General features: G+C 37.0%; 1 protein-coding gene across 5 annotated transcripts in view; it reads right to left on the minus strand.

The window, feature by feature from the left end:
- PTPN22 (protein tyrosine phosphatase non-receptor type 22) overlaps positions 1–16,591 on the minus strand; it is a 61,188-nt gene that overhangs the window by 8,075 nt on the left and 36,522 nt on the right. For 3 of the 5 annotated variants that reach the window (XR_003549552.1, XM_006149622.3, XM_027772316.1), the window contains 8 exons: positions 12,273–12,349; positions 11,319–12,145; positions 8,486–8,569; positions 8,202–8,332; positions 7,152–7,179; positions 4,090–4,185; positions 3,037–3,152; positions 499–529 (listed from right to left, as the gene is read on the minus strand). Coding sequence is in view for 4 of the 5 variants with exons in the window: in XM_006149622.3 (XP_006149684.1) it covers positions 499–529; positions 3,037–3,152; positions 4,090–4,185; positions 7,152–7,179; positions 8,202–8,332; positions 8,486–8,569; positions 11,319–12,145; positions 12,273–12,349 (1,390 nt within the window). In the remaining variant the exon portion in view is untranslated. The remainder of the gene's footprint in view (positions 1–498; positions 530–3,036; positions 3,153–4,089; positions 4,186–7,151; positions 7,180–8,201; positions 8,333–8,485; positions 8,570–11,318; positions 12,146–12,272; positions 12,350–16,591) is intronic. The other 2 variants (XM_027772315.1, XM_027772314.1) reach the window with 1 other exon arrangement.

A 16,591-nucleotide genomic window follows, 5' to 3' on the forward strand; every position in this document is an offset into this window, starting at 1 on the left:
GACAGAAAAAGTGAGAACTTTACCCACAGGGGCATGCCATACCACAATCTCTTCTCCTCTAGTCTTCCAGGATTTGGGCCATGCATGCACATGCACCCAGCATGATTGTCAAGCAGCCAGGTCTGGTACTTGAACCATAGTTGGCCATACAAGAATCCAGCGCCTTAACCACCATGCCTCCTGCTGGCCCCAGATTGCAGAGAATTGAAACTAACACAATTGTATCACAGCATCTTAGGACGGGTAGAAAGTGCCAGATGTTATATTAATTATTATTCCTGTCTATTAAACAGAAATCTTGCCATCCCTTTACTCTGGACAATATTAGCATCCTGGAGCTCAGCAAGGTACTTGGCCTTGGGATGAGTGTTCTGATCCATAGGGAGGCTCTATTTGGGAATAATATTGTACATCTTTTCACAGGGTGGTTATAGAAAGAAAACTTTCTTAATAGTGAAAGTGATGTATACTCTTAAAAATAAGTACAAAGAAACTCACCCTTTTTCATGTTTCGCAAAATTTTCAAACTCTACAAAATGGAAGAAAAAGAAATTATTAGTTTTTTCCTGTGAAATCCAAAATACTTTAATCAAGTAGAAATACAGACTTAAGTCAAAAGGATTAATCTCCTTAAGAATAGCCATAAAAATGTGCAGTTATTTTTCCATTTTGCCATTTTTAATCCAGTGCAAAATCTCCACTTAATTTTATCATGCTATTTTTCTCACCCAAATAAATACCACACTACATATTTAGAAATGACGTTAATAGAATAGCAGGGGAAAATGAAGTTCCTCCTTGTCTCCTTTATGAGGATCATACCAGAACTCACAATGGCATTTAAATACTGCAATGATACACTGCCATGCCTATTTCAGTGAAGAATTCTGGCTGTCCGCAATTTACTAAGGCCCACTTCCATACTGTTAGCCTTGCTGTTTCCTTCTCACACTTTTCAGCAAAACCACATTCTCTACCTCCTTTGTGGTGGAGTCTCTAATTTATCTCTTCCAGAAACCAACCCAGATTTTTTTCTTTACTCCACATATCCTTAGCATGTATATCTGCTCCATGGTATTTTATTCTTCTTGATAATATTCATGTTATCTCATTTAGGTGTTCTGTTCTAGAAAATTAACTATACTCCTTTTCAAGGGCAGCTAGATATCATTTATCACATTTCTATTTTTCCTAACACCTAACAGAAGTGTACTCTTTTGTATAATAGATAACTAATTTCTTTTTACCAAAGTTTTGATTAAAAAATAATTTATGGGGACCAGCAGTTGTCGTAATGGCTATGTCACTGGACTCCCAAGTAGTTGACTGCGGTTTGAGTCCCGGACCTGGTGGCTTAAATTCACGCCGGGTGCATGTGTGTGCGTGCCCAAGATCTCGAGAGGAGAATGGAGGAAAAGGGGTTGTGGCATGGCCATTCCCCTGGGGGATGATTTCTCACTTTCTGTCTCTCTGTCCCTTTCTGCCTTTCTGTTGAGTGCACGCGCCATATAGCAAAAAACCTCTCAAAAAATTTTTATGTACAATTATAAAATTCTAGTAAAAATGATCCCACCCTTGTCCTCCAGCTACTCAGTTTCTAATTCTCCTCTGGTACATAACCATTAGTTTCTTATGTATCATTGCAGAGTTACTTAGGAATATACTCATATAAATAAATATACATACACTGTAGATTTTTTTCTCACTTTAAGCAAAATTTAATAAATTATATATGAATATATTGAGAGAGTCTTTTGGGGGGGGGTTAGGGGTATTTTTTTTTAGGTTTTTGTCAGAGAACCACAGAGACAGAGAAGGAAAGTGAGAAATCACCCCATAGGGGGAATGGCCATGCCACAATCTCTTCTTCTGTTTCCTCCTAAGATTTTAGGCACACCCACATGCCCAGTGTGATATTCTAGCTGCCTGGTCCAGGACTTGAACCATGGTCAGCCGTGTGGGAGTCCAGCATCTTAACTTCCACATCACCTATTGGCCCCCATCATCTTTTTTTTAATCATACAGTATTCTGTTGTATTAGACATACCGTGATTTATGAGTTACTTAAGCAGGTCCCCTAATTAACATTTGTGCTATCTACTCTTATAAATAATGCTACAGTGAATACGTGATATATAGTGGGTGCAAACATTTGTAAGATAAATTCCTAGAACTTAAATTGTTGGGTCACAGGATATGTGTATCCATAATTTTGATACTGTTACTGCAATCTCTTCTCCCCTGTTCTCTCCTAGGGATTTTGAGCATGCACACACATGCACACAGCATGAGTTTTAAGCCGCCAGGTCTGGAACTTGAACCACAGTCAGCCATGTCAGAGTCCAGCAATGTAACCATCATGCCATCTCCTGGTCCCTATTATTATTTTCTTTAATATGCTATAGGACCAGTGTGCTAACCAGAGAGAGAGATAAAATGAGAAAGCAAGTCACCTGGTCTGGGACTCAAACTGCAGTTGGTCATGTTGGAGTGCAGAGCCTTAACCACCACACCCATTGCTGGCACAATTCAGCAACAATTATTAAGACAGCCATCTCTATCCCTGATTTGAGATACCACTTTCACAATATGCTAAATTCCTACATATATTTGAATCTGTTTGTGGACTTTGTATTATATTCTGTTGGTATGTATTTGTTTCATGTACATTAAAATGTGATACCATTTTGATTATGAGGATTTATAATGTCTTAATAACTGATAAAGCTGTCTTTCATTGCTTTTATTTATTTATTTAACAATTTTCTGGCTATTCTTACTCTTTTTCCCCCATATGAACTTTAGAATTAGTTTGTCTAGTTTTAGGAATAAACTATAGTTAGTACTTTTTATTGGGCATCTTAAATGTATAAGTCAACATAAGGAGAGAAATAAATTCTTAACTAAGTGCTATTTTTGCTTCTTTTTATTTCCTTTTATTAGTCTTGATTTTTATAAGATCAGCAGTTTTAATTTGTATCTTCCTTCACTAATGGAAAACTTCTGGCATGTTTCCTAAAATCCCACCTTCTTTACCTTACTTCTTGTGAAGCTTCTACCAGGACTTTTCAGTATCTGTTTTGAAGATGTTGAATTTTCCATGGTGTCAGGACAGCTAGTAGAATAAGCTTTTATAGATTGGGCCTGTATACCTTAAAAAAATACATGAGAAAAACAATGTTTTGTTGTATAGCTTCCTAAGCTTTCAGGCTATATTACTATATAGGTATGTATTCCTTTTTTAAAAAAGAATTATTTATTTTATTTTATTTATTCATTCATTTATTTTTTATTTGACCAGAGAGAGACACATACAGAGAGAGAGAGAGGAAGTGAGAAAGCAAGCCACCAGGTCCAGGACTCAAACCATGGTCTGCCACATGGAAGTGTCAAGCACCTCACCTACCACACTCTGCTGGCCCCCCAGTATATAGGTATGTATTCTTTACTCCCCCCAGTTTATTTATTTCTTTCATGAGAAACAAGACAAATACCCTTCAGAGTCTCATGCCATGATCCACTCCTCCAGCCTTCCCAGCCAGCAAGGATCACTGCGTGTACAGGTCAACCAGGGATGGAGCCCGCAATCTACCGTATGAATCTGCCATCACCTGAGCAGTGCATTAGCCACCCGGCCAGCCCATACTCAGCAATCCCTAGATTGGCTTTTTTAGGCATTATTCTATACATTATAGGTTTTTTCAATATATTCTTTTTTTTTACAGGCCAGCCCCATAGTACAGTGGTTAAGTGCTGTGCATCAGTACCTGGATCGCACATGGCCAACTGTGGTTCAAACCCAGCCTCAGCAGCTTGAAAATCACCCTAGGCAGGAGTGTATGATACCCCAAACCCTGATGAAATGGAGGAAAAAGGACTGGCGTGACCGTGCCCCATGGAGGACCTCTCTCTCTCTCTCTCCCTCTCCCTCTCTCTCTGTCTGGTGAGTGCATGTACCCTCTGTCCAAAAAAAAAAGTATTCTTATTTCATTGTATTATTTTTACCTTTTCCACTTAGATTCTCCTTTATTGTTAACTTTTTAATATTCTCATTTTATAACCTTTTGGAGAGAAAATACTGCCACTTACAATCTTCATCAGCAATGATGAAAGACGCTAGTGTTCTTTCTGGGAGTGGCGGTGGTGGGGAAGAAGAACGATCTTGATAATGATCTTGATGTAAATCTGTGGTAAGAATATACAACAAAGCGAAGAAATCCTTCACTTAAAAGTCACAAGTCAAGACCCTTTTCAGCTTTGTATGCTTCTTCCAATTAATCAATCTTAGCCTATGACCACTAAGTAAAAAATTATCTGAACAGTGACCATGGCTTCAAGAAGGTTGCTTTTCCACTTCTTTAGCAGATGAGATTGATTCATTGAAACTTGTAGCTCACTCATAGTAGAGTTCTTACAAAGAAATTGAAACTAAATTGAATCAAGCTTCTGAGTCTAATTATCATTTACAAAATCCTGGGGATAGAATCATATAAAATAAAACCATATGTATATAATTAACTAAAGCCAGGATGTTAAGAAGTCTTTAAGACAAATGACCCAGTCTCCTCAATAAATAAATGGTATGAAAAAGTTTTGAAAAGAAAAAATTGTTACAGATTAAAAGACTTAAGAAACATATGAACCAAATACAATGTGTAGACTTTGTTTGAATCTAAATTCAAATGATCTAACTGTAAATAGACATTTTTTAGACAACTGAAGAAATTAGAACATGGTCTAGATATTAGATAAAAGCAGACACTTCAAAAAGTTCATGGAAAGTACACATTATGAAACTATGGATTTCAATTTTTTTGTGGCTGTATAACCTATGTTTTTTTTTAGAGAGATACTTTTGCTATAGGGCATGTGCACTCACTGGAGAACAGAAAGAGTGAAAGCAAGGAATCACTCCCCTGGGGGAATACCATGCCGCAGTCCCTTCTCCTCCATTCTTCTTTTGGGATTTTGGGCACGTATACACATGCACCCAGCATAAGTTTTAGGCTTCTGGATCCGGGACTCAAACCGTGGTCAGCCATGTGAGTGTCCAGCAATGTAATCATTCAACTATCTGCTGGTCCTTACACTCCTATTTTAATTCCATTTTCCATGAACATTTTGAAGTTCCTGATATTAAGGAATTATTAATTTTGCTGGTTTCATAATGCTATTATAGTAATCTTAAAATGTGTGTTTGAAGTTTTCTATAATTTAATGTAGCTAACTTCCTGTAATATAAACTAAAGGTATAGATCGCGTTCTATTGACATAAGCTTCTCATTAATTATATAGAGCCAAGCATTATTATATACTATCTTAATGCATTTTGAAAATGAAAATTCAGTTAAGTACTAGGCTTTTTACTTGTCATTGGTCATTGGGTTTTTTAGGACTTATAATTTATCTATAAAGAAAGTTTTTTGTTTATTTCTTATGTGTTGGACAGTGTATGAAAGTCCAGGACCTAATACAATAACTGGCACATAATAGATAGGCACTTAATAAATATCTGATAACTACTTGGAAGTAGTTTATCATTTTCAATTGGCTGTTAGGAAGTATTCTGAGAACTAAGCTGTCAGTGAATATCCTAGCAGGTATCTTCCTAAAGTATCATTTCATCTTAGTACGCCCTTGATGAAGGACTCACAGTGCCTATTAATGCACTGAATCTAAGTCCCTCCGCCTAGCTTTGTGTGTGTACTAAAATACACAAGCAATTTGCCATTAGGGACATTTAGTACATTCACAGTTGCAGAACATTTTTCATCACTCCGAAAGGAAACTCTGCACTCAGTAAGGCTTTTCCCACGTCCCCCAGCCCCTGGTAACCACTAATCCGCTTTCTGTTTTGGTGGAGCTGCCTATTATAGATGTTTCACCTGACGAGGTTTTAAGTCCTTCAGAGTCTTGCTACATCTTACCAACCCAAATATATTTTCTGTATTTCACAAACTAAAACCTCTATTGCGATAAAAAATAGTCATCATCTCTCTGTATACATCATGCTCATTTTTACCTTTAAGTCATCATTAGCTGACTTGGAGTTCTCTTTTTTTTCCTCTCTGTCTATCCAAATTACTTAAGAGTTCTTTCTCAGTGAGTCCTTCCCTGACCACTCCAGTAATATCATCCTGTTTTTCAAGTCTCCTGGTGATTATAGTCAGCATCACATAGATTATCATTTAATGGTTCTATGTATGTATTAATTTTATCTGTTTACATATAAGTATTAAGTAGTTTTATATATTCTGCCTATTCTAACACTTTGTAAAGTACACAGAACTTGCATAGTAAGTGGTCATGTAATTATTCGCTAATAAAAATGATAATAGATAGCATTTAATGAGAGTTAACTTTTTGACAAAGCACTGTGCTAAAAGCTTTATATGCATAATCTCACTTAATTCTCATGAAAATCCTATAATGGATTCTATTCTCATTTTGTAAATCATAAGAATTCCAGAAAGAATTTAATTTGACCAAGGACATGCATTTTGATAATTCTTGGTAGACAAGGAATTTGAATTATCTGACTCCAAAGCCCATGCTCTTTAACCTCCATGCTAGTACCTATTTGTATGTTTTAATAATATGTTAATATCAATAAATACAAAATATGTTAAGGACAGCTGCCACCTGTGATAATATATGCAAAGTCTAAGTGCCCAGTGATGGTTAGCTGTTATGCATAAAACAAGAAAAACTCTGGAAAATACTGGAGAAACAGTGACAAATTAAAAAAATTAAGTAGCCAGAAATGATTTTTTAGACTCACACTGTTAACAATAATAAAACCTATATAATGAAAAGGCTGCAAAATCTTAAGAGAGTCTATCTGAAATAATTCCTTAAAGGGTTATATATTAAGAAGCAGAATTCTAAAATCCTGCCTACCATGCCCTTGACCAAAGAAAATTCCTGTTTTGAAAAACCCACAAATATTAGTTTGTCAGGAAAGTCATGATGTACTTTTCTAGCAAAAAATACATCATGACTTTCCCAGTAACCCAATAAACTGATAAATAGCAGAAGCTATTATGGGAACCCCATAGCCTCCTGAGGCGAATTACTCTAAAGTTAATGAGCCAGTGTTACACTACAAATCCTTAGGGCTACATTCATCTAAAGCCAAGAGAAATTTTTACCTGATTTAGGTCTTCGAAGTTTTACACTCTTAAAAAAAAGAAAGAAAGAAAGAAAGCAAAGTGAAATAATATGTATAAACATTATATAAATTCAAAATAATAAATGGCATTTTTTGAAGTGACACCTCATGTACTGAGAGAGATAGTTATGAAATGTAGACCCAATTTTTCTAATTTTTCCAATTTTTCTAAGTATGCTGAATTACAAAAAGAATCCTTAACTCTTACAGTGATTATTAATGATGGTAATTGGTCCAAAATTGATCTTTTCCTGATTATTTATTTCCTATTAGAACATTTTCCAGGGCCAGCAGAGGGTGTAGTGGTTGCATAGCTGGACTCTCACATAGCCGCAGTTCAAGTCCTGGACACAGTCTTGAAACACACAGAGCACATGTGTGTTACTTCATTTTAAATGTTTCTTCAGTTACTTCAATTACTTTTCTGACCTCTGAATTGGTGAGATAGTTGGTTTGCAGGATATATATAAAGATGCATAGCAGATTGTTAGAAGGGTAGATATTTCTCTTCCAGATGCAAGAAACATTATTCCAAAAGTTTTATCTTAAATAATATGTACATGTCATTCAAAAAATTACTTTCAATACCATGTTATCACTGCTAACATGGTACAACTTACTACATGACTATAGTAAACAAGCGACCTACCTACTTAAGAAACATTTATTTTTGCCTAAGTATACTTCAAGAATTAACCCAAACATTTCTTCTTTCACCAAGTCAACCTTGACCACTTCCAACCACACTTTTAAACCTATCTTTCATAAACCATTGATCATACTTGCCTTGTTATTATAAATACAGACAAAAATAAAGACGTAAACACATCCTAGGTCTTTTCTTACTATACTGTAAATTTCTTAAGGACAACAGTTGTATCTTATATATCTTTTTAATCTCCCCACATTTTCTAACACATTGTTTTATATTTAGTATCTGCTTTATATTTATTTATTGAATGATGGGTTTTAAAAATGCAAGGAGGAATCTGTGAATTCACATGAGTTGAGTCAGAAAAAAGTTACTGACCTTACTTGGTCTAAGTCTCACAGAGTCATCAAATTTCTTTGATTCAGATGTTCCACTCCATTCCAATGATGTTCCGATTTTCACTTTTACTGCTGAAGATGAGGATTTGGGGACACTTGCTGGGAATTCTCCTGGAAGAAAGTGAATGTGATCCAGTTCTTAGGAGGGAGTGGTATTATTCTTTCAGAAATCAAATGTTGCTCAGCAATAGCACACAAAATGTTGAAAGGACCTGAGAAGTAATCTAGTTAATCCACACTTTATACTTACTGCACTGTACTCACCAGCTTCCTCCACCACAATAAAAGATTCAGGTGTCCGTTCAGGAAGTGGAGGAGGAATTTCATCATCTATCCTCAGAGAAGTTGCTATCCAAAATGTCAGAGATATAATTAGAATTTTTCATTAGAAAAATCCAAAGGAAATTCTTACATTTTAATTTGAATATAAATTTAATTCAGCTTAATTCAATTGAATATAAATTTAACTTATATTTAAATTCCATTAAAGCATCTTTAACTATTAACCTGGTACTTCGTCACTCAAGAAAAAGCCAAAATAAATTCTCTCATCTTAAGGTAAAAACTTAAGTTGGTTTTTGCTTATTATTCCAAATGTATCCATTCTTTTCTGCCAGTGTATGGTGTGATGGCAAGCTGGAACCCATCTAATTGACTGTGGTTCAAGTCCTAAACCTAATAGCTTGAAAAACAAGCTGGGCACTTGTGCATGCATGCCCAAAATACCAAAAGGAGGGAGAGGTGGAGGAGAAAGGATTGAGGCATGACCATCTCCCATGGGATGCTTTCTTGCTTTGCATCTCTCTCTCCCCCTTGCAAGTACATGTGCTCTCTGGCAAATTTTTTTTTCTTTTAAAAGTCCAAAAGTATTTTAGTTGAGTAACAATTAACCTAATATAAAACATTCTACTTATCTAGAAAGCTCTCAATTGTTTTCTACATAACTCTTTTCTTTTGTTAAACAAGACTACATAATAGAGCATTACAAAGCACTTTGACATGCTAAAAATTAATTACACAGTAGGTAAAAACAAAAAGATGTATCTTTCCCTCCTTCTACACAGAATCCAGCAATATAGATGTTTCCTCTTTTGCAAAACAATAGTATAATACAGTTTTTATATTTCTATGAAAACAATCAGAATTTGTATAGAAAAATTTAAATGCTTGGGCTGGCAGGTGGTGTGGTGGTTAAGGGCACTGGACTCCTACATGGCCAATCATGGTTTGAGTTCCTGAAGGCTTGATTTCTCACCTTTTCTCTCTCTCTCTCTCTCTCGAAATATTATAATATATAATAAAGCTAAATAAAATCGTTCTTTAAAAACAATTTTTTTAAGTGGTAATATAGGAAAGCTGCCACCAGATGGCACACATGTCAATGTTGCTATAATCCTTGCAAATAAGGATTTGGTTTTTAATGATATTGATGCTCAAAAAGTCTAAGGTACTATGAGTATTTAGAAAAAGAAAATACCTGTAAATTATAGAATAAGATCCAAGTATGTAAAATAATCAAAAATGGAACTTCCTAGATCCAGACAAAATATTTTTGCAGCAAAGCTACCAATGGTCATCTATTTAGTAAGAAGCTATATAGGGACCAGCAGTTGGCATAATGGCTATGTCACTGGACTCCCATGTAACTGACTGTGGTTCAAGTCCTGGACCCGGTGGCTTAAACTCATGCCAAGCGTGTGTGTCTGCATGCCCAAAATCCCAAGAGGAGAATAGAGGGATTACGGTATGGCCGTCCCCCCTGTGTGCCCAAGATCCTGAGAGGAGAATAGAGAAGGGATTACGGTGTGGCCGTCTCCCCTGGGGGATGATTTCTTGCTTTCTCTCTGTCTTGTCTTTCTGGCAAGCGCATGCACCCTATAGCAAAATCCTCTCAAAAAAAACCCAAAACTATATAATAAATAAGTTTAGAGAGCAAAATTTTACTACTTAGCTTTCCCTTACTTTCTTCCACATAATCTCTAACAAGATACTCCTACTTTTAACTTACACAGTTAAAAAATGCGGAATATGCAACAATCCAGAATTATAAAAGAGATTAGTATGAAAGGAAAGGTGTATATAAGGTACATATTTCCCACAAAATATATTCTCATCTAATAAATTGCTACAAAAGGGCAGGACATTTGGTCCTCCCCTCCAGCTTCTACAGGAAGACAATTCAGTTCTTAGCAATACCTTCACCTTCTTGCAGCCACATGATATTCTGAGTGACCACCTGGTACAATCATTTTTTTCCTGCTGCTCTTTTGGAAGCTGTTTCTCTGTGTTAAGGGTAAATTGTGGGCCTTTGATGTACATTTCAGGAATGAGGACCACTGTACACAAGCACTCCTGCTGGCACGGATCTGACTGCCTTCACTGCTGCCTATTTCATGGAGTATTACATGTTTGACCTTGCTATTGTCACTTCTATTAAAACTCTCCTGGAATTATTTTTTCTTTAATTTGCTATAGTGTGTGTACACTTACCACAAACAGAGAGCGAAAATGAGAAAGCAACCACTGGGAAGATGGCCAAGCCACAACCTCTTCTTCATCCTCTTCTCTGGATTTTGGGCACACATACATATGTGCCCAAACCCATTTTTCAAACCATCAGTCTGGGATGCAAACCCACACCGTCAGCCATGTGGGATCCAATGTCTTATCCACACCACTGGCTGGCCCCAGAATTTACGGTTTTGAGGAGGAAAAGGAATAAAAAAAGAAAGCCAGAGGAGGGGTAGGGGAGAAGAAACCACATAGTCTATAGAAATGGAGTGAAATCTGGCCCAGCCCCAAGGTGCAGTAGTTAGATGTTGTATGCTGGAAGCAGAATCCCACATGGCTGACTATAGTTTGAGTTCTAGTCCGGTGGCTGGAAGGGCCTTCTGGGCAGAGTGTGTGTGTGTGTGTGTGTGTATACACACTAGTGTCCTGAGAGAATAGAGAGATGAAAGGAAAGGTTGCTACATGGTGACCAGAGAGGTGAGCTTTTTCTCTCTGTTTCTCTTTCTCTGGTGAGTGCTTGCACCCTCTGCCAATCTTTTTTTTTAAATGAAATCCAAAATGTCATACAAACTAAAAAATAACTTACCCACTGCAGTTGTCTCTTGGTTCAGTGGTGGGGGAAAATTGATCTGAGGATTCAGTGCTAAAGATTCATGTGATTTGTCATAAGAAAAGAGGGTCGTAGAGGATGTTGGCAACAAAGAGCAAGCAAGAACAGTTCCATCTTGCTTCTCAGGTAAGTTAAGAGACATCTGAGAACCAGCACTACTTGAAGGCAGTGATGAAAAATAAGGATCTTCAACCAAAGACATGTAAGAGTGAACACTAGAAGCATTAGAGTCACGCTGGCTTACATTAGAGGTTTTCCACATTTGCTGCTTAGGGTCACATGGCAATGAATAATTCAGTTCTGCTGAAGAAGCATGCATTGCTTTTTGAGACTGCAGCTCCACAAGACAGGAATCATGTGATTGAGATTCCAAATAAGAAAAATTGTCCTTAATGTCCGACTCCTTGGTCTCTCTCTGCTGTATCAATTCAAAGGGAGTTGATTTGGTCCGTGTTATTGGCCCCTTTGGATTCAAATATCTTCCTGCTGCATTTACAGGTGTAGAATTAGAACATACTCTCCCAAAGATGGAGCTCAAGTCCAAGCTTTGATGCTTCTGAAGAGGTTCCCCAACTATTGGAAATGTCTTTGTCTGCCATTTCATCTCTGTGTCAGCAGTTTTGGTACAATCATAATTTAGCTCCAAGAAGTCAAAAGAAGTGCTTGATCTTGCAGGGTACAAAACTAACCCTTCCTTTGCATTTAATTCAGAAGTTCTAAAGTCAAAGGAAGAAGTTTCTGTATTTTCCACCTTTGTCACTTGCTTGCTCTGTTGGCTCATCAGCTTTGCTTCTTTTATGGTGCTGAAACAAAAAGAGTTATGATGACACTGTACCCCAAAGAGGCCTCCTCCTAGCTCACAATGAAGTATAAGCATGAGATTCATCTCCCAGACACAAGCAATCGACACTTATATAAAATTGTACTCACCTTTTTGGTAAGTTAGGAGAATAAAAATCTGTATGTGGAGTGGAATTTTGCTCAGGAGTTGAATATGTTGCTTGACTCTTGAAGAGAAATAAGTCAGATTGGTTTCAAGTGAAGTAATGGAAAAAAGTTATTTTAAAATTCAGAAGACAGAGACATGCCAATGGCAATAAGTTATTTTAAAATTCAGAAGACAGAGACATAATTTTTTAAAAAACATAAAAATGTAAAGTCATTCATGGAAAGATTTGTTGAAATTCCAAATTACTGAACCTGACAATGACTTGTTGGACTCAAAAGGATCAAAATAATGGATTAATAGTATTATAGAAACTAGAAAGTATTTGCTGTTAGCATCATTTTTTCAAATATGGGAGTTTTAAAATGTTGTTGGGGATAACTTCAGTCTCAAGAACTCTACTTTCAGAAACTTCAGTATCTCAACCCTCAAAGCTAGTAGATTCTTATTAGACCCCCATACCTAGCTCGTCTTCTATTCTTTTCCTTTCTCACTACATTCCAGGTATACTAGTTTTCTTGCCATTTTTTTTTAGCTTGCCAACAGTTTCCAGTTCAAAGCTTTTACACTTACTGTTTCCTCTGATTGATGTACTCTTGCTCCAAATTGCATAGCTGGCTCCTTCTAAGTAAATCTGTTTAAATGTCATCTGCATAAGGAAATCTTCCTTGACTGCCCAACCTAAAATCACACTCCCACATCTGCACAGCTACTCTCTGTTTGGTTTGGTTTGGTTTGGTTTGGTTTAGTTTTAAAGAAGTTTTAGCCAAAGGGCGTGTGTACTCCCTGGAAAGATAAAGACAGAGACTGAGAAGGAAAGTGAGAAATCAGCCCCCAGAGGGAATAGCTATGCCGCAATCCCTTCTCTTTTCTCCTCCTGCGATCTTGGGTATGCACACACGTACCTAGCATGATTTTCAAGCCACCAGGTCCAGGACTTGAACTATGATTGGCCATATGAGAGTCCAGCGATGTAACCACTACACCACTTGCTGGCCCCAGTTTTTCTTTTCTTTATAACAATTATCCCATTACAAAATTTGTTACTGTGATCAGCCAGATGGGCTAGCTGAGGCTGGGAGTAGATCACTGTATCAAGACCTTGTTGGGGTTATTCTCTTTCTCTTTCTCTCTTCCCATCTCTCTCTCTCTCTGGGAGGAAATAAATAAACTTTAAACAAAGTAAATAAAAGAAATTTATTGCTGTGTTTCATGAAATCTTAAGAGTTTGTAGATTGTAGGGCCAGCAGATGGCATAGTGGTCATGTCGCTAGACTCCCACATGGCTGACTGTGGTTCAAATCCTAGACCCAGTGTCTTGAAGATTATGCCAGGTACATGTGCATACATGCCCAAGATTCAAGAGGAAAAGGATTGCAATGTGAGGGGGTGGTCTCTCACTTTCCTTCTCACTGTCTCTGTCTCTCTCCAGCATGCACATGGGGCAAACATCTCTTTAAAAGGAAAAAGAGTTTATAGATTATAAAATATATCCTGATTTTAGAGATGTTTAAAATGAAAGAAAAAAAGTTACAATAGTATTGTGTTAAAATACCACCTGTCATGGATTTCATTGTGTTTCCCAAGAGAGGTATTGATATCTGTAACTGTGACCTTATTGTAAAATAGGGTCTTTGCAAATATAATTAGTTAATATGAGGTTGTACTGGATTAGAGTAGACCCTAACACAATAACTTGAATCCTTATTAATAAAGACAACAGAGACATGCAGAGAGAAAATGATGTGATGGTGAAGGAATAATACATCAATATCTAGAGCCAGTACAGAACAACGAATGATTGTCAACAGGCATAGAAATAAGGACCAATCAAGGAACATTATCTCCCTAGAGTTATAGAGGCCATGGCTCTGGTGACACCTTGACTTCAGACTTCCAGCCTCCAGAACTGTGAGCAAATATATTTCTATTGTTTTAAATGCCCCCAGTTTGTAGTACTTATTACAATAGCCCTAGCAAACTAATACAAGGACTTCCATACTCACACTTTCTTTTTTTTTTTAAAGAATTATTTATTTATTTATTTTTAAAAATTTGACCAAATAAAGACAAAGTAAAGCAAGCTGCCAGGTCTGGGACTCAAACCGCTGTCAGCCATGTGGGAGTCCAGTGCCTTAACCACCACACCACCTGTCGGCCCCATCCTCATTTTCAAATGAATAGGAAACCTAGACAGAAGATCACTATGGAAATAACTTGAAAAAGAACATAAACCAACTAGTCCACATAAATGTGTAGACATTCCACCCAACAATAGCAGAATGCAGTCTTCTCAAGTACACATGAACCATTTGCCAAGATAAACCATATATTAGGCCAAAATAAAAAATTAATCATTTTAAAAAGATCTTGGGCACACACACACACACACACACAGATTGAAGTCCTACAAAGTACCTTTCTGATCACAATAGAATGAACTAGAAATCAGTCACATGAAGAAAACTTGAAATTTCACAAATATGTGGAAATTAAACAGCACATAAACAATACACTCTTAAGCAACCAAAGAAATCACAAAGGAAATTAGTAAACACCTAAGACAAATGAAAACAAAAATACAACAAAACAAAATTTATGAGATACAGTGAAAACAGTGTTGAAAATTCATAGCTGCGAATGTATACATTAAACAGAGTTGGACAGTTGGACAGTGGTAAAACATGACACTCTACAAAGCTGACCTATGTGAGAACATTGCAGGTTTGTGTCCAGAGGCTTCCAGGAACACATCAGGCATGCATGTGCCCAAGATCTGGGGGCTGGCTGAGCTGGGGTGGATTGTAGAATCAAGATTCTGTTTGGAGTGTTCTCATCTATGCCTGATTCTCTGTCTCTCTTGTTCATAGAAGAAATACATTTTTCAAAAAAGAAGAGAGCTAGCTGGTTATATGGTGGTAAAGGAGGTTGGATCCTACATGGCTGACTATATGGTTCAAATCCTAGACTCCGTGGCTTGAAAAATACGATGGGCTCGTGTGTGCATGTGCCCAAACACCTCAAAGGAGAACAGAGGAGAAAAGACTGTGATGTGGTCTTCACGGGGGGGTGGGGGGGTGCTTTCTGACTTTCCCTCCCTCTCTGTCTCTCTCTAGTGAGCACATACATTCTCTAGCAAAATAAATAAATAAATAAATAATAAAAATATAAGAAAAAGAAAAGTTCCCAAATCAATAACCTAATTTTACATTTTAAGGAACTGGGAGGGGGGGGAAGCTAGCAGAAGAAAGGAAAAAAGATTTTAATGGAGATACATGAAAAAGAAATAGGAAAAAAAAATAGAGAAACTCAACAAAACTAAGTTTGTTCTCTGAAAAAAATCCATTAAGTCAACAACCCTTGAGCTGAACTGATTAAGGAAAAAAGAGAAAGAAGACTTAAACTGCAGATATTACTACCAGTTTTACAGAAATAAAAAGCAAATACCATGAATAATTGTATGCCAACAAATTGGGATAACCTAAATAAAATAGACAGATTCTTACAGACATACAATCTATCAAATATGACTTAGGGGTCTAGCAGATGATGTGGTGATTAAGACACTGAATCTCATATGGCCAACTGCGCTGTTTGAGACCTGGATCCAGTGGCTTCAAAAGCATGCTGGACATGTGCGCGTGAACCCCAAGTTCCCAGAGGCAATTGGAGGAGAAGGGACTGTGTCATGGTCATCAGCCCTGGGGGGTGATTTCTCACTTTCCTTCTCTATTTCTGTCTCTCTGGTGAGCACATATGCCCCATGGCAAAAAAAAAAAAAAATGAAAAGACTTAGAAAAAAATAGGAAATCTGAATAGACTAACAGCTAGTAAGGAGATTGAATCAATAATCAAAAACCTCCCCAGCAAGAAAAGCCCACGAACAGATGGCTTCATTGTAGAATTACCAAAAGATTGAGTAATTCCAGTTCTGGGTATACCCAAAGGAACTAAAAACAGGGATACATGGAGATATTTATACACCCATTTTCATAGCAAGCATTATTTCCAATAGCCAGAAGGTAAAAGCATCCCAGTGTCCATTGAGAGATACACAGAAAAAACAATATATATATATATATATTGTGTGTGTGTGTGTGTGTGTGTGTATATATAATTTCAAAAGGTCATAGAAAAACGGAATTAAAGTATGAGTTTATTGAGACTGGCACGTGGAGTAGTGGTTATGGTGCTAGACTCCCACACAGTCAACCTGTAGTTTGAGTCCTGGACCTGTTGGCTTGAAACTCACACTGTGTGTGTGTGTGTGTGTGTGTGTGTGTGTGTGGGCCCAAAATCCCGA

Source organism: Tupaia chinensis, unplaced genomic scaffold (genome assembly GCF_000334495.1).
Source record: "Tupaia chinensis unplaced genomic scaffold, TupChi_1.0 Scaffold000270_2, whole genome shotgun sequence".
In the NCBI taxonomy this organism is placed as follows: domain Eukaryota; kingdom Metazoa; phylum Chordata; class Mammalia; order Scandentia; family Tupaiidae; genus Tupaia; species Tupaia belangeri.